Below are 19,390 nucleotides of genomic sequence, written 5' to 3'. Positions count from 1 at the left end.
CTTACTGCAGCTAATTGAGCTAACCACAGGAAGCTATAACTTGCTTCTTCCACTTACAACTTACAGTGAACCCAATGCAAATACATATTATTGTCATTACTGATTATTCTATTGATTTTTTTTTCTTTTGGTTAATTGGTCAGTCTATAAACTGTCAGAAAAGACTGAAAAATCTTGGTCACAATTTCTCAGAGCCCATTGTGATGTCCTCAATTTTTTTCCCAAACAACAGTCTGAAACATAAAAAAAACAATGATTTCATTTAAAATTAAAAGTAGCTTGACGTTGTCATACTCAGATTCTAGTCAGAATATGACCTTGGAGCTTGTGGGCGGGGCTACGTTCAGCTGGCATCCAGGCTAAGAAAAAAGATAAAAGCAGCAAACCCACACATTGGACAGGCTGGAATTAGCAAATATTTGGTCTTTTTTGCTAAATAAATGACAAATGATTATATCTAATTGAATTATATACATTCTGTTAATCGTTTCAGCTCAAGCTTTCAAAAGGTACTACAATGCATCATGACTTTGTTGTTCCTTTTCTTTTGTGGTAATTCTGTTTATCTTACTAGTAGGTTTGTGTCTCTTTGCGTTTTTTTGTCAATTTGCAGTTGTTTTGCATCTCTTTGTGATGTTTTTATGCCTCTTTGTGGTAGTTTTGTATCTGTTTGCAGTCATTTTGACTCATTTTGACGTCGTTTGATTGACTTTCCAACAAAAAATGTTCATATTAAACAGAACCTTTCTCTCCATTAGCACCCAGGTAGACCCATTCAGTAATCCTTCCATGCACTAGATGCTGAGAGTGATACAAGTTTCTGACCTTGACTAAGCAGGGGCATAAGTTTTCACTGCCGTGTCTCGTGTCTGTTTTCTATCTGCCTATCAATCTACCTCTCCATCAGGAGCCCAGAGATCTGTTGCAGGATGGATGGCATGCATCTCAGCTGCCACCTGGGGAGCTTAATCACTCCTTCACTCCGCTATCAGACGTGCAGAAAAAATGCAGTTAAGCAGAGAATACCTCCGAGACTTTCGCAGACAGCACAGCTCTCTGACAATGAGCTGCGCCTGACGTCAGTCCACATCATGATACCATATCACCTGTCATCATTAAATTACACGGGGCAGACAGACATATCCATATTAATGAGAGGTCCGGTGCCCTAGATTTAGCAGCGCTAAACGTTAGCGCTCTCACTTTAGCGACAGTGCTCACTTCTAGAAAGTGATGCTTGACATCAACATTAATTATTCGACATGTGGTGAAGAGTTAAACCTCTGCAGAGTGGAAATGACATAAGAAACTTCAGACCAAGTTTGATTTAAAACTATCTTCTCCACAATTATAACATAGACAAAACAAAAGACTAATTCCTATTAAATTGCGTTACTCCATTAAACTATGATGGTGACTGTGAAAGTCAATGTAGATATACAAAACAGCTGAAGAGTTAACAGCTAAATCCATTAAGTCCAGTTAAAAAAAAAAGAAAGTCAAATAGGTCACCTTAAAACATCAGATTAATTGTAGGTCAAAATTTCCACTCCAAGGAAAAAACATTGCCTTAAATGGACCTTCATAATAAAGCCACCACTGATTTCCTTTAAGATTTGGTTTTAACTGCCAGCTGCCAACAAGACATCACCATAATAAGAACATATAATTTCAAAATGAAAGTCAATACCAATTCCACTGGTTGCCATTCCCATAGTTAATATAATATATAATAGTAATATATTATCCTAAATATAGGCTGCAAAATTGTTGTTTAAAACCTCCATATTGCAACAAGAGAGAGTCTGTGTCTGTGGGTGTCAGGGGATGCATTTATGTGAAGGGGGGAGGGGGGCAATTGCTTTTAACTGTAAAGCACTTTAGGCTACATTTTAAAACAATGAAAAGTGCTCTATAAATAAAGTTTGATTGATTAATTAATAATGACCATTATTGCTACAACACCATTAACTGGGCTTCAATCCTAATTTGCATTTTCCACCACAGCTTTGCTCACAGTCTGAAGACAAACTATTCATATAAAATGTCTATTTTTCAGACCCATGTCTGGCATCTTCATCTTCAACATCACGTGAGTTTCACAGAACTACCAATTTTCAAAGATAAAACTGAATGCACTGAATACTGAGTGGGATATTCTCCATTACAAATGAGGTCAGGTGCTTGTTTAGTCATGTAAATGAAAGTAGTCGATCAAAGATGTGTAAAAGAAGTGGATGAAACAAATGTAAAGATGAAACAAACAGGGCTGCCCCCTGATTCAGTCAGGAGAAACCAGAGTGGGCGTTAAAACACACAGGTGCTGACCTTTTAGTCAACTATCTTTGTTGCCCTGCAAAAACAAAAATAAACCTATATTTCTAATTGAATGCCAGTTAATTGGACACATGGAATTGCATCATGTCTTCAGCGCTGAATACTGCGTGTGTTTCTGTGTGTTACACATTGAATCGTATCCAGAGAAAACAATCCTATTGTTACTCCGGGCTTATAAAATACTGTGGCTGAGGTCTCTACTTTCTGGCACCGTCGATTTAAGCCTAAACAAGGAATAACATTTTAAACCTGGATGGACAAAAGGATGGACAAGAAAATCAGTGTCTCTGGTTTAGATGGACTCTGGGTATGCTGTTATATGGCTTGTTATTCAGGAATGACTCTTTCAAGCCACTCTACCTCAAATGCTTAAATGTTTAATGTAGTGCTACAGAGACAGTTTGACAAGTTCTTCCATCTCTGCAGAGAGAAAACTCGTAATTCGCCAATGTAATTTGGTCCTGATAAAAGCCCTTCATGCCCAGTTACTTCTTCCATTTCCTAGTGATAAGCCCCTTGCTTTTTTAAATATTTGCAGAGATATATAGATGTTTGAGAAGATGTACATCAGTTCTGAACCCCTTCACAGCATCCTGATGCAGAATTTAAAATGTGTCTGTGCTATGGCACTCCGAGACTCTATAGCTGCTTTTTGCATATGAAATCCAATCAATGTTCGAGGAATCAGGTCCCAAGATAGTGTGGACTTTCCTCTCACACATGTAGCACACAGTGTTCTGAGAAGTCATTAAAGTTATCACGAAAGCAATGTTTCACAAAAGAGATCAACAGCTTTTGGCCAAAAGCAAACATCACCTGTAATAGTTACTCTCTAGTTATTGTCTATCACAACTAGCATTATTACCAATGGTAGGTAGTGACAAAGCAGTAGTAAAAACTAATGTTTTCATTCTGTACACAACCATTTTAAGCTAAAACTTAAATGGAAATATACTGTAGGCACAGATTAATGCCGTTAAATTTTGCATTTTATTTGATTTTTGCATAATGGAAGGTCAGATACATCTTTAAGATGCTTTTAAAGGTTGCACTAATCATTGGCCTTCATTTAGCAGGATCCTTGGGTGAAACATGTGAGTTCACAAATGAAATGCACATCCAAATCAGGTTTTTATTTCCAATTAGAGAACAAAAGTCGCTCCATTCTCGCTATCTTTGAAGCTCTCTGGGAGCCGAATTAAACTGCCATACATGAAAGCTTGTCCATCTCTGCCCACATCCGCTAGCATAAAGGAGCACACTACAGAGGCAAAGCCAAAAGCTTGCAGACCCCAATGAGGGGCTAACAAAGTAAAGGATGCAATTTGTATGTATTCTGTTCATAATGAGCGACCTGCTGTCAGTGCTGGGCAGAAAAAGGCTCTTCTCAGCAGAGCTGAAGGATGGAAAATTACAGTTTAGAAAGGAACAGTAACCATGGTGAATGACCGCCTCACTGCCAGCTTTCCTGTCTCTTCACAAAAAAAAAGCCTACTGCATCTACTTCAGAGCACGCACACATGCATACACAAACAGCCCCACACAGCCACTTGCTAAACTGTCAGGCAGTGATTTCAGCCTCAGGATTAGCCACCAGATTTAGACTGCTGGCTGCAGATTTTTGCAAGGGAAATTTTGAAAATGCAAATGCAAACCATGGAGAAAGCAAAGTAGCAAAGCTGAGTGAACACCAGAGTTGAATCATCCTGACAGATCAAAACCCCATGATACAAAACTAACAATCCCTACAGTGCAAAATAAGAACTATGTTATGAGAAAAAGGTGTTTGTGTTCCTATAAGCAGTTTGTTGTCTGATTAGTCCACATCTTAGATTGTACTTGATATCTGAGCAAAGTAATTGCAGGGTCCTCTGCAAAGGTCAGGAGGAAAGAAAGCGATGAAAAGGGAAAGAAACACAAGCTGGAGAGGTGAAAACTATCTACTGGGTTAGCATAACACTGCTGCTGTTGATGCAAACCACTGAGCTTGGATTACAGAAATATGGACACTCTGTTCAAGCACTGCTGTACCTGATAAAGGAAAGGAAGAATGTAACTAAGTAAATTAACTCAAGTACTGTACTAAAGGTACACATTTGAGGTACTTGTACTTTACTTGAGTCTTTTTATTTTATGCCATTTTCTACTTTTACTCTGCAACATTTCAGAGAGAAACATTGTACTTTTTCCTCAACATTCACCTGCAGCTTTAGTTACTAGTTATTTTACAAATTAAGATTTTTGCACACAAAACATATGTCGTTTATAAAATACAATGCTTTATTATAAATTAAACTACCCAACTATAGAACGGCGTACAAGTGCAGCTGAAATGATTAGCTGATTAAAAACAGAACTATTTTGATCGTTTCTTAAATGTGAGTACGTTGACTTTTACTTTTTATGCTAGGGTGAGTGGGCTGTTCATGGGCTGAGGAGTACTTAATCAGCTCATGCAATGTTCATGCAATGTTTTCGGTTGATATTCTTTTTTAATTACTTCATCAAAGAATTAAATGTTTTCACTATCCAAAGCAGTGGTTCAAATTCAAAACTTAGGCATGCTCATTTTTGGCAGCTAATGTTTACCATGGTTAGAAGCACTACCCACAAAGAACTGCTGAAGCTGAACAGAATGACATTAGTTCATATATTACATGGTCATAAACCAAAGTAGTTAAAGACAAATTTAAATTTTGACCTTATGATGACACTGGAGTAAAAAAGACCAATCACAAAGGTTTTCAATGTATCCAGTGTGAAATGTGTCTCTATTGAGTTGTCACAATAGTTGTCCTTCGAACCAAAAATAACAACCTGCTGGTGGTCTAGAATAGAAGTTTTTAGGATTCATCCACTGGGCACCATAAATGCATCATCTGTTCTACATGTCATGTCGAGAGACATTTCACTCAAAACCAAAAATTCTAACCTCTTGGCAACTAAAGGACAACTCCGGGAATCTGAGGACCATGATTGTCTGGACAACACATCATGGCAATAGTTGTCTGACTGATGGTGAGATATTTAATCCTGGGCCTGAGTGGGGGACCTAGAGCCACGTCAACAGTGTGACTAAAAATGCACGGTTACATTCTTCAAAAACATTACTTCAAAAGACCTTCAGCACCATAGCTGTGACACTTTACCAGCATTCTTTCTTATCAACCCTCCCCAAGTTTAGCACGTCTCCAGGTTTGTACTGCTATCTATCATAGCAGGAACATGAATTACATGGTCACAAAGTCAAATGGCAAAGAAAACCCAGATCTGCCACCGTGTTGGACCCCACATACACTTTTCCTCCTCTGAGGTTGACCTCCATTACATGTTTTACTGGAGGTTGACATTTAAAAATGGCTACAACAGGTAATGAAATATGAAAGACAGAGTACTGGGGAGCTGGAGGCTTTTTTAGATGTAAGAAAGCAGCAGCACGGTCCCTTTGAACTTTCACAAATTCATACCTGCATCTAGCCTTTCCTGTACTGTATGTCAGCAGGTGCAAACAAGCAGTCTCATAAAGTCAAATGGAGTGATGATTTTGTTCAAAATCAGGCTAGTATGCATTCAGTCACCAATTTAACATAGTTACATATGATATAAGTGCATTAAAAACCTCAAAAAATGTATCCTTCCATCATTTTAGCATAGTCTTCCCTTAATTCAAACAACAGAAATCAGCTACAGGATAGATACATTTGGGCCTGTGCTACAACCTACTACAGTAGGCGTTTAAACTAATACATTGCGACAGCCGCTGTAAACTGAAATCCCTGGTCTGCTGCTCTCAGCAGGGTGTCCACGTCATGCAAGCTAACGTCCATTCCCAACACATCTATGTTGTTGGCCTGCGACCGAATCCCCCAGGTGGCCTATAAGTAAACTCTTAGACTACCCAGGGTGGCTTAAACTGTAACATAATCCCTCTGCAAATTTGGTCACCGCTGCATATACCAGGCGAGACATGTTGTCTGATGTACAACCAGACCTAATCTGCACCTATATGCTCTTCTGCACGGTGCAACCACAGTTCTATTTAAGGTCTCAAACAAATATATGGGCTGTGGCAAACATATGGTGGCTTTTCTATTCAAATGTAATAAGTGTTCCTACCTCCAGGACAAGCCACAACTGGTCTCCGCATTTCACATCTTTCTTGTAGTACATCCCGTAGAATTTGACAACATTGGTGTGGTCAGAAAGAGCTTTGAGGATGTTGTACTCTGCTTCGATCTCCTCATCGATATCCTTAAAAAGAAGCACAAAGATCAGTTAAAAAGACATTTTTCCCCTACAAACTCATGTTTTGTTACCATTTTGCGCTTTATGCCAAAAGATATCAAAAGAACAAAAGAGGCAAAAGCTCTAATGGTGGAATCAGCTTTCTAGTTAAATAAATAGTTTTTGTTTACTTCTTAGTGACAGTTAGACTCTGTTACTGTATGTTGCAGCCATACTATGCGATTAATTTAAACATATACAAATCACAACGTAATTCCCAACCCTCTTAAAACCACTCCTAACAAGTTTTAAATGTCTGAGACAACCAAAGTGATTTTTCTCTTCGCAAATATTTTGTGTAAAATATGATTTGATTGACTTGATTCTCCTGAAATGCTTCATGAATAGCCCTCACAGGCTTGCGGTCTGTAGATAATCATTTCTAAATAATGAGAAAGAGTAATAAATTCACAAAAGACTAATGGGACTTTTATTAGCATGATTTAATAGAATATGGCTGCTTATTAAAGCTGTTATACAAACCATACAATTCACTGTACCTTCAAAATAAACAGAGGAGTTAGAATAGAAAGTATGATAAGCCTCCGTTAAGGATCTTTTCTCTGGAAAATAGTGATCTTTCTTTATAGTACTACCTCTTACCCAGTAATGTTCTGTAATTGGTCAATTTTCTCACTGTAGAACAAAACTCTTTGCATTATAGGACGGAACAGACACACGCTGCCAGAAGTGACATCATGTATCTCTGCTGTCTGTCAAAATGTTATTGCTTTAAGCCAGATACGCTTCACACACTTTTGCTTAGGTGCCAAAAGGGTTTTGGCTCAATGCTAAAAACCCTGCACAGGCAAAAGAGGCCACAAATTACCAGAGCACAGCCATGATACATCCAAAAAGGATGACCAATTTGCTAAAATAATCGTTGTAAAAGGGTTGCATCCTTTGTGGAAGGATAGCCCTTAGTTCTAGCCCTTTCATTGTTAACAGATGGTATGTTTTTTATATATTTTTTGATACTAATTAAAGTAAACACGGGCCAAGGGTACGATATAAAAGCCAAAATTTTAATGGAACACAAACTCTTATGAGACCGTCATGGTTGTTGTGGGAGTTGGGGCCAAGTAATGAAAAATAGAAAGTATACAACTCACAAACACTAACCTAAATCTGACACACATACAGTACATCATACGAAATGCCAGACTCATTTTACTAAAAACGTCTGTTTATAAAATGATTGTGCATTTTTTTGCACACATTTTTTTATTTCCGGATAAAATATAAAGACAAAATGAAATGAAGTTGAAGATATTTAATGTAACTGAGAGTAAAAATAAAGACTCGACGACAGAAAGCAAACCATAGTTAACAAACAGCGAGAAGAAATAGAAGGCCCAGATCCAATCTGTGTAGATGTCTGAATCTCTAATATACAGATGCTATAAATGTGACAGACATAGGGCCACAAGATAGTGACTTGTCAGCCCTCCATCCACCAAAGACGTAGACACACCACAAGCTAATAGCTGCTTTCACAAGCACAAACAACACGTGCAATCGCATGGAGCGAGGACAATAAAATGATATTGAAAATTGAAATTCATACTACGCTAATAGAATTGGTATAATAGAAGTCATTTAAACAAACCTATTCATGTTCCAGATCAGAAAGTCAACTTACATGGATTGGATCAAGGATCTTTACAGCTGCTTTACTTCCATCAAGTTTGTTGAGCACCTTGTAGACTTTTCCGTAGGTCCCTTTCCCAATTGTCTCGATGATGTCCCAGACGTCAGTTGGATCTGGAAAGTTGTCAAACACAATCGATTTCCCTGGTTGTGGAAACATCTTTAGGAGAGATCTCCTATGAAAAAAAACGCAACGGGTCACTGTTAGAAAACAGAAAGGTGGCAGCTGGTGGAGAACCTGCAGTATGCACAGGCTGACGTGCTTATTAATCCATACGAGAGCAGATAAAGGAGATACAAAGCCAAGTTTTCACAAGAACACAGAAAATTATGACCTGATATCCAATTTGGTTATCACACGTAAATGTGTGTATTTTTTCTATTCTGGAAACACACACATTTCCAATTCTTTAACTTCTAAATACAATACTGCATATTTGCATTTCTAGGTAAATGTCATGTTAGTTACACTGTCCAGTGTAACCAGATGAGTCGCTTGTCCAGTTTTTTAAAGTGCTGTCATGCTGGTTTGTTTGGGAATTAAAGTGGAACACATACGTGTTTAACTAGAGGATAATCCACTGGCTGCTGGATAGTTGGGGGTTCATTTTGGGGGTTTCCATAGAGCTGCATGATGCTTTAGTGTTTTAGAAAACTAAAATAAATCATAGTAAATAGCCATAACTGTGAGCAGGTGAAGCTGTAAAACTATTAACCTCCATCACACACACACACACACACATACATACAGGCAGTAAACATGTGTTTGCCTTCCTTTACACTTTCCAGCCGTGTAGCTGTGTTAGTATCAGATAAATTCCTAAGGCTGGTTTGAGCTCAAAGTTGGCAAAGTGTAATAGTGCACAGCATTCTTTGGTCTTTATCTGAAAGAACTCATGTGTGCCTCAGAAGACTGGGTATGTAGTTATACAGACTGATATTGCATTTACTGTGACTAGGGTGCTGAATGACATGACTTTTTGGGTAACAGGACATGGGTCAGTCCTGTTCCCAAAAAAGCCATGTCATTCAGCACCTATTGAGGTGTTTTATTATTGGGGTATTTAAAAGGCAGAATAAGCATGGAAGCATCATGGCATTCAGTAAACAGCAGCCAACTCTTATTTCAAAGTGAAAATCATGAAATCATGAAAAGTTGACATTTTTTAAACTTTTAAAGTTTTGTTGTAAAAGTGCCGATTTTGGATTGTAAGTCGCATTTACATAAAACAGTTTCTGATATTGAGAATTTTTCAATTCATGCAACTTGTGTCTGTTTTACTCTTGCCTAAACTCTGTGTCCCCATGTTTTTTTGTGGATTTGGACAATTGTTGTAACACTTATCACACTATGTTAAAAATCACAACCTAATACTATAAATCCAAATCCATTAAGAGAAAAAACAAGACTGTATCTTTGCATAGAAATGTGCAAAGGAAAGTTAGTCAGAGCCAACAACTTATCATGTAAAGGAAAGCACTGTAAACCCTACACAAACACAAACACTGTTCATAAACCCTTTGAGATAAGGGTGCCTCTAGCTGCTCTCACAGTTTTGCGTTGAAAACTAATTCTACACAAAACTAAAACCATAATAAAAGCAGAGAAAATTTGAGACAAACTTACATAGTTTTCTAAATAAGACTTGAAACATTTTGGAAAAATAGTTAATCCATTTTTGTGCAAAAGGTTAGCATAGGAGCAGTGGTGGGCCAGCCCGGCCTGGCTGGGAGAGTAAACCACAGAGGAGGAGCTAACGCGAGCTAATCTCACTAGCAATTCCCCTGCTCCAGTGCTGCAATTGGAAACCATCTCTTAGTGGTAGAAGATACGATGGGATTAGCAGGAATTAGCCTGTTGCAGCGTGAGCCTTTCCCCATATAGACGCCCATTCATTCACAAAGGAAAGCTGGTTAGAGGGCCTGAGCGTAGGTTTCTACAAAGAACTACCTCTCCTTTCATTACCCGTGACCAATTTTTTTTACGTTCAAGGAAGATTACCTCTAAGGGTGCTTTAACATCCCAATTTATTTTAATTATAATGTGTACTTTATTAATCCCACAAGGGGAAATTACAATTTACACTCTGTTGTTATTGCAGTTGGGTGGAGGCCTTGCACAAGAGCATCTTGGCAGTGCCCAGGAGGTGAACTGGCACCTCTCCAGCAACCAGTACACCACTATGCTTTTGGTCAGTATGTGGACTTGAACCAGCAACCTGCTGGCTGCCAACCCAACTACCTACGGACTGAGCCACTGACACCTGCAGTTATATTTAAACTATATGATTATGATGATGATATTAATCACTTTGCTTAAATAAACCCAAACTCACTCTAGAGCAGAACAGAAAACTGGCACACAAACATGGCACACATTTTGAAGAGATATTATCAGTCATTACCTATGTAGCAATTAGACTCCTGTAGGTGTGCATCCATGCGTAGGTAATTGTACTCATGTTAGCCTAATGTACAGTGCATATGTAACCAGCAGACACTGTCAATAATCCATCACTGCCTCTATATGTGACAACAGACTGTGACACATGAGACAGGAGGGCGAAACCTTAGCACTCACACTGGACACCTCCAACAGGAGCACAGGCTGCAAGGAAATGACCTCTTAGAGGAGACAGTGTGTATATTTGTATGGGGTTATCTAACCTTGTCCTCCTTGGAGCATTGGCTGGTTGTCACCTTTAGTTAGTTGTTAAACAATCTGGCATTAACACAGTCTGTGTACAGGTGCACAAATAATGAACTGCACATGTATGGCTGAGCCTGTATTTACTGTATGAACAGATGCACTACTGTGGTTTTAAAAGAATAAATACAGCTTCCATGAATCTAAAAAAAAAAAAAAAGTCACATTGCTTCCATTGAAAATCAAAGATAAGATCTGATCCGAGTGATGTGTAAGTGGAGGTTTGGCCACTTGAAGCTCTTCGAGGAAACAGAAGGTCCATTTGGCATAAGTGGACACCGGCATGGACTAATCTGTGACGCTGATGAGTGGGTTACAGGTTTGGCTTAACCTTAGCACAAGAGGACTGTTGGTCTACAAGCCAAGATAATCTGGCTAGCTGGACACATCAAAGTGAAAAATACTTTTACTTACAAGTGCATGAGTTTTGTAAAAGACACACTGGCATGCAAGTACTAATGGAAGCGTACAAATGAAAATCCTAATGCTACGTCAAAGCAGAAAAATCAAATGTTGATTGTTTGGTTCTTGCTGTAAACTTGCTAACATATAAACAGTAATTACAGTATTTCTACTAGCATTCATCATTAGAGGGCATTCTGTTCTGCATTCAGGTCTAGGAAATGTAGAAACACTCTTACATGCAGTAGTAGATGTAAGTAGTCTACTTCAAGGAGTCTATTTCTGCTGAGCAACTAATAGTAACAACTAAACATACAAGCCATGCTGCTTTGTACAGATTTCCATTTTGGCAGATAATTGCAATGATCAATAACTACTTCAATATTTATATTACTGACCTTTGTTCGCTTTGTTCCCTCTCACCATCATCCATCAGAGACACATTGATGGTAAGGGTAAACATAGATTTAGACACATACAAACATGCACAGGTAAACACACATACGTACACACACAGCTGCAATGTGTTAAGCCACTCCCAAAGGTTGCAAATAAGGAAACCAAATGAAGGAGCCATGCTTCCATTCTGATTACCTAAAGAAAGCAAGTGAAACATGCACACATTTTAGGCCAGCCAAACTAAAAATGACTGTATAAGTTTTAGATGTTAGCATTAGTAGGCCTACCATATTTAGGGAAGTAAAAAATTTCATAAGCCATCATCATACTTACACTGTGCAATTTACATGCTTGAGTATCAGTTGTGGATGATAGCGTTAGCAAGCAGAGGCAGGGTGTAGTTCCTGTGTGCCCCAACCTCCTCTACTATAATATATTATACATCAAGAATAATGAACACAATATTGAAGAGAATGCCAAAGTTAGGCTCAAGGAATACGGTAATTAGATTTAGCGTGAGGAGGTCCAGTAGGCTTGCAGCCGATGCTTCTAATAGTGTCATAAATGAGCCCGTAGAAGACAAGCTACAAACCAGGAGAGAGCATGGACGGCAGTAAGGAGCGAGTCAGGTGCAACAGGCCATGACTGGGCTAGAGTGCTCTTAGCATCATTTAGCGGTGTCCCATTACAAGACGGCCGGGCAGTGTTGGGGGAGAGAGCCAGAGCTGGACTTGACTGGACTGGACTGAGAGCTCAGTTCAGGAACTATGATATCTGAAGCTTGGCTCAAATAAAGTTTGTGCGAAGAATCTCTTTTTTTTACAGAAATTCAATAATTGCCACTCATCAACAATACTGGTATCTGATAACAGGATTAAAATGTACTATTTCAACATCTGTTTAGTTAACCCTAGACATAAGAAATGTTAGCAAGCAGAGCTCTCTAAACCACTAGCTAGCACTAACTTTCTACTCCTGTTTAGCTTGCTAACACACGACAGAAGAAATGTTAGCAAGCAGAGCTCTCTAAACCACTAGCTAGCACTACCTTTCTACTCCTGTTTAGCTTGCTAACACACGACAGAAGAAATGTTAGCAAGCAGAGCTCTCTAAACCACTAGCTAGCACTAACTTTCTACTCCTGTTTAGCTTGCTAACACACGACAGAAGAAATGTTAGCAAGCAGAGCTCTCTAAACCACTAGCTAGCACTACCTTTCTACTCCTGTTTAGCTTGCTAACACACGAACTGTTATCAAACTAAACCTGTTGAGCCACAGTAGAACTATTAGCAAACTAAACCGCTATTTTCACACCTGGTAAGCTAGCTCGTGGAAAGCTAAACGCTAGCTAAACCCCTAGCATTATTTTTCACAGCAGCTAAACTGCTAATATATCATCTGCCTATCTTGGTCACAGCTTGCGTGTTCACATTTTTAGAAGTGTACTAAACATTTGCCAATGAATTATCACATTGTTAAGATGTATAATTACAAATGTCATAAATTTGCTGGTGGTTTGGCTCCTAGAAAGTTAAGATCCCATTATCCAAATGAGATAACTATGTAACGCGGCAGACTTGATGTTTTATTAAATGCTAATCTCCTTCCCTTTAATTATTATAAAAGCCAATCAAGGATCCAGTGAAACGTCAATGAAAAACATATTTGTAGTTTTCTTTTACTTGCTTGTTCTCTGTTCTGTATGTTTAGATGAATTGTGATTTTAAGTGTGAGAAACTCTAACAATTAATGCTATGTGCGAAGTAGGCCTAGGTTATTATTTGCCTTGCTATCATGTTCGAATCAGCTTTATTGGCCAAGTGTGTGTGCACATAGGTTTACATTAGATTATATTATATTAGATAATACTTTATTCATCCCACAATGGGGAAATTCTCTTGTTACAAGGATCTTGTCTGTTTTTTGCATTGCTCTGCATGCACAGAAAGACAACAGCTAGAACCTGGACAACAACTGAACAAATAAAGGGAAAAGACACAGGACTATTATGTACACAAGTATGTGGAAAAATAGGTGTATAAATAATGATAAATTAAATGTCTATTTACAAGTTAAGTGTTTCTGTGTGTTGTAAATAATAATAAAAAAAATGGTCCAAAGAAATAAATATTAAATAAATTGTGTTTTCATTAATAATACCTTTCGAGAATGTAAATAACTTTTTACAACTTTACCCAATCACAACCTGTAACAAAGCTCGTCATGTAGTGGAAAAGTGAGATTTCATGCAGCTATGACTGCTACCCTGCAAATTATTGATTCTGCTCAAATTGTCGGAAACTAATTGCTCAAGCAGCGAAGCTATTCATGTACCATACAGACTAACAGATGGCACAGTGATTGTTTTCCCCTAAACACTCAGAGAGGCATGCATCCTTCAGAAAGCAAACATCTTGTTATCCAACAAAGCAGTAAAAACTATTAGATAGTGTGTACACCCAACTCAGTCAACAATTTTAATTCCCAATCTAGCCATATGTACTGTACATCTACATTGAAATAAAGCCTAGGGTACTTAATGTTATCCTTAAGAACAATAAATCAAAAAGCTATTTTGTAATTTTCTATTGTTTTGGCTTTTATTATTAAAGGGTCCAGCATAAGATATAGTTGAAATATTGATGACGGCTGCTCAGAATAACACATACATGGCCGCTACTGCTGTGCTTTTTTGCCTTTGACCTCTGGACTGTGACTGGGGGGCAAACAGGCAGTTATTTTATTGTATTTATTTATTTGTTTAATCTCAATTTTTTTTTTGAAATGAGTTTGTTGTCAACTACAGACAATGGCCCCAGAATCTTCAGATTTATGAATATAAGTTTGACATATGACAGTCATGCTTGGGGAAAACTTCTATCTCAACTGATACTCATAATGATTTGGATATCTTAACATGTCACTGGGACAAAAGACTGACTTGATGTTTAGTTGTCTCTGAAAAGAAGAAGAAAGAGGAAATTGAGAAGAAGTATAGAAGACACCCTACAAAAACTCTTTTTCAAATGGCTGAGGAGAGGATGTAATTTTTCATTTTTAAAAGAGGAACTGCAAAAGGTCCAGTACTTTGACCCTGCCATAACGCCTCATCAATCAGTCGGCTTTGGGGCCCCTGGTTCTAGCCAATTATATTTCTTGGGGCTAGTAATGTCTCTGTCCATTACAAACACACTGCAAATCTATGCTCTGTCTTCACCTCCGCCTCCTACCAATGACCCCTCCTCCTCGCTCTCCGTCTGGGAGGGACCCTGCGTGATCAACGTACCGACTTAAGTGTGCCTCCCTCTGGCACAATCTCCAGGCTTGGGTGACAACAGCAAACCAACCTCATTTCCTGCTCCGCTGCTTTACAAATGGCTCCTGGAAGCTGAACCAAGACCAAGGCTGGGGATGCATTGATGGCCATAATAGCCATATGATTAGAGTGGGCAAAGGTCCAGCTCAGTGTGCAGACTAGACTCACCTACCTGCCCCCTGCCTTACTATTTAACCAGTATGAAATCAGAAATATACAAATGATTGAAGATGTACTGTAAAAATAAATTTGAATTTCCAAAATGATTTCTTTTAGTCCCTTTTGACATGTTTCATGGTAAGCCGCCCTACCCTTTTCAAAAATCGGTAAAATGATTGTGACGTTATTAGGTTATTAGGTGTGAAGAGATAAAACTTGACGAGATCTCTTGCCAAGGTAAAAAGTGTCTCGCGATATCAGTACACAAGTGTATAGCAGCGGCCTTGAAATTAGCATAGAAAATCCCCAGGCCATTATCCAAAGTTAACTCTGAGTTTACTTTGCAGAGCTATAGCAGAAGAAAAAAAGTTGCCTGTAAAACCCATTGTTAAAACGTTAGAGAGTACCGCCCAGGGGCGATTCTAGGACCAGACCTTTAGGGGGGCTCAGCCCCTAATTAGAATGTGACACGGATACAGTGCCTTGCCAAAGTGTTAACCTCCCCCCACGCTAAATCAGTAATTTCATTAGCCGATCATTTCTGAGCTAGCTACTGAACAATAACAACATTTTTTGCCACTATTCAGTCCCTCCAGGATTTTGCGGCCTTTTTTGAGATTGTTGCAGCCCAAAATGCCTGATCTTGCGGGAGCTTTTGTAAAAAATTGCGATAAAAGTAGCAATTTTTTTGTAAGTGTTGCAATGAAGTTGCGGGAGACAGAGAGAAAATAAACTTGTTTTGGGGAGAATAGAATTATTCTGGGGTGAGTTTTCCTAGTACCAAAAAAGCTCAGGATGCTGCAAGTGTTGGTATAATATGATAATGGCTGGTGGACTTATGACAAAAAATAATAATTTATTGAATGAAATGTCTGTCAGTGGCTTGTTGATCTTTACATTGTACGTTAATTTCCTAACCTGGCCTAAAGTACAAGTAAAGTACAAAGTAAAAATGGGTTATGGGTTTTGAAATTAATGTTGCCCTCAGGATAAATTCACTGTATAATACCTTAACTTTCAGTCCTTTAACTTTCAAGCTAAAAAGTGACTGCTAGACATCTGCATGTTAGCAAATGAAAATGCTAGCATTCAGCTCATAGCATTGTTGACAGCATAGGTGTACACTCAGTCATGTTGCTTCCTGCACACATTTCAGTAAAATAGTGTGTACATATTTAATTACCACTGAGTTATATTGGAGTGGAAATGCATTTTTATTACAATGGAAATGTCATGCAACAGTAACACCGCTGCAAAACTAATACAAGTGTAATATCAGCGTTGTGCAAGAAATTCCTAATGAGTACACCATTTTACAAAGGTCTGCCACGTATGAAATATTGGACAAGAACCCAGGGCTGAATATGTGATGTGTTACATAAGCAGTTAATAGGCTTAATTTCCTGACAGGTAACCTACATACTGCTTTGCTGCACTGTGAGCTTCTCACCCACTGAGCAGCCGCTCGTCTCAACACCGTGAAGAATCATCCTCTTTGACTGACATAACATCTTATGAAACACATGATGGCTGCACCATCAAATAATCTTCTTCTGCTATACAGAACTCTACGCCCTTCTACTTCAATGTACTTATTGTAGTCTTCTCATTTCATGCATGTTTTGACAGTGTCTGAATAATTAATTACATTTTTTTAAATAAAAGTAACCAGTGACGTTGTGGGTATAAAATGTTATCTATTTAAATACAGTAGAAATACACAAACTTATGCAATCTGACTGAGAGTACACAAGCTGATTTTCATTCCTTTTGGCAGGGCTGCACTGCTTTTGAACTTTAAATAAATCCAAAAATCCAAATAATTGCTCAGATAAACATTCAAAGCTACTTGAAGACATTAAACACAACAACAAAGCCAGATACTTTAGAAAGGATTTAATAAACAAAATGTCTTACCTGAAATTAAAGTAGCTGTTTTCAGACATGTTTCCAGACCTACTCCGCCGACAGATCATTTATGAAATGTGTTAGGATTCAGAACAGTGTAAGTGGTTGAGAACAATTATGTTGTTGAAAACTAAGTGGCACTAGAATGACAAGTCATTCAGTCTCTTCTAGCCCACTCACTGGACTCTGCCTGCATTGTTATTATGAATATTTTTGCACCGTGTCATAAACTAAGTGAAGTTTCTTTGCTTCTGAAAGAAATTATCAACATCCTCTATCAACACAACTAAACCTGGGTTATATAATTGTGTTACACAGTGCAGAACCACAGTTTGATCAATTCCTGTACAAAATGCTACAGAGCTAAATTCAAGAATCAATGTTCTTGGTTGTGCTGTCAAACGATACAAATATTTAATCTGATTGATCACAATTTATCTATTCTAAATGTCCCTTGATTTCTTTACTCTAGATTATTTTTTTCTCATTTAAATGCTCTCATCAACATTGAAAAGTGAATCGGCTTGCTTTGTGCAATTGTTTTTTATGGAAAACAAAGTTGACATACAACCTACTGTAGTGTTCAATTTCACATTCTCACTTGGAGCTGTCATTCACACTTGGAGCTAATAATCTCTCACACAGTGGAACACTGTCCATCAATAAAAGGGTGAAAAAAATACTTTGACGAGGGGGGGGGGGAGAAATCACATCAGCTGTGTGCTTGGCCATCAAGTGGTATTTCAGACTAGACGTGCTGCGATGATAGTTCAGTTCACAACGACAAAAAAACAACAGATTGTCAATGGAACCATTTGGCAACTTTGAAAAAGTAAATTTCCATTCAAAATTTTAGTGGCATCAATTGCGGCGTCTCACGCTCGCCATCTACTCAAAACTTAAAGTTACTACTCTTTGGCCGGCTCGCAAGCCCAAACAAGTGTGTGCGGCGTGCCTGTTGTTTTTTTCCTGTCTAGCTAGATCCGGTGTGGTGTTGTAGTTTTTCTAACATTACGAGTTGTTGCAACAGCATGTGAAAAAACTACAAAGTTTGCTAGGCGAAAAAGAACATTAATCTCACGATAATAATAATGTTCTTGAAATAAAACCTGATTAGCACGGGAGCACTTGCTGCAGACCTTCAAGCCCAGTTGGGCGACTTTAGAAAGGGGGGAAATATTGCATGATCTGCAGTTTTGCTGCAGTGGTGACACACTGGGTTTGAAGGACAAGCAGCAGTTCATGAAGGTGGATTGATTGATCGGTTAACTGATAAGGGAATTGATTCAGTCTCTCCCTCTTTGTGTTTGTGCAAATTTGGGAATCGATTTCAGCCTCAAATCGCTTCTGACGTCAACGCCCCACCACGTGGACCCTGCTCCGTCCTGCACCACCATTACAAGGTTAATTCTAGCCTGACCGACTCTACTGAGGTTCAATGTGTTTACTTCCCCAATAATAATAAGTAATAATGACAAGAATAATTACAATTTTGAGGTCACAGAAAAACAAACATGCATGTAAATAACGTGTAAGCTATTCTGATGGAGGCTGAGCTACAGTACATGGGCTGAATGTTGCCACTCAAAACTATTGACTCAAACACCTTTCCTTGTCCGTCCATGTTATATGCATGCTGCTAAAACAATTCATACAAACAGTATACCAACATGCCATTGTCCCTTCCTCCCCTTGTGCTGATCACTTGAGAGCGCAGACTGAAATAATGGCACAGCATCGCATGCAATCAGGCAAAATCAGAGATCACTTCAAGGAGATTTAAGGAGGGGATGCTCTGATTAGTTGATGCTTCTGTCATGCAGAACAGTGGACGGATGGCTGGTTCTGCAGCACCCTGAGTTGACTCCGTCTGTGAAGACTGATTGAATAAGGCTACTGATGAGGCTATTGTGGCCGTAGGTACGTGGTGTGAATGCCTGACAGGCCCATGGCTGTCATCAATGACTGCCTGCCATTGTGGTAATCCACTGGGCCGTGACTTTCCCTGCTGTGGTATACAGCATATCATGAGCCACTCAAATGAGTATTAGGATTGTGCAGTTGATAGAAGGCTCATTATATCATTGGCACAACCATATACATGCATGAAAAATCATTTAAAATGTGGCCAACCTTTTTATTTAGCTGACCAAAGCCTGCACGTTACCATGTTTATATTCACATGCTGGAACGTTTTACATTACTGCTGCTCTGGTGGAGGAGTTAA

At 38.6% G+C, this 19,390-nt stretch overlaps 1 protein-coding gene across 13 annotated transcripts in view; it reads right to left on the bottom strand.

Moving 5' to 3' along the window:
• myo3a (myosin IIIA) overlaps positions 1-17,191 on the bottom strand; it is a 64,022-nt gene extending 46,831 nt beyond the window's left edge. For 5 of the 13 annotated variants that reach the window (XM_032503346.1, XM_032503351.1, XM_032503348.1 and 2 more), the window contains exons 1-3: positions 11,779-11,843; positions 8,264-8,447; positions 6,454-6,588 (exon numbers count right to left, since the gene is read on the bottom strand). In XM_032503346.1, coding sequence (XP_032359237.1) covers positions 6,454-6,588; positions 8,264-8,447; positions 11,779-11,843 — 384 coding nt within the window. Of the gene's footprint in view, positions 1-6,453; positions 6,589-8,263; positions 8,448-9,898; positions 10,097-11,778; positions 11,846-12,112; positions 12,481-17,172 lie in introns of those variants that run through there. The other 8 variants (XM_032503356.1, XM_032503359.1, XM_032503352.1 and 5 more) reach the window with 6 other exon arrangements.
• Positions 17,192-19,390: the final 2,199 nt, after the last annotated feature.

The sequence above is a fragment of the Etheostoma spectabile genome, chromosome 22 (assembly GCF_008692095.1).
Source record: "Etheostoma spectabile isolate EspeVRDwgs_2016 chromosome 22, UIUC_Espe_1.0, whole genome shotgun sequence".
Classification (NCBI taxonomy): domain Eukaryota; kingdom Metazoa; phylum Chordata; class Actinopteri; order Perciformes; family Percidae; genus Etheostoma; species Etheostoma spectabile.
The sequence above is the reverse complement of the archived record's forward strand: the minus strand, read 5'-3'. Positions and strand labels throughout refer to the sequence as shown.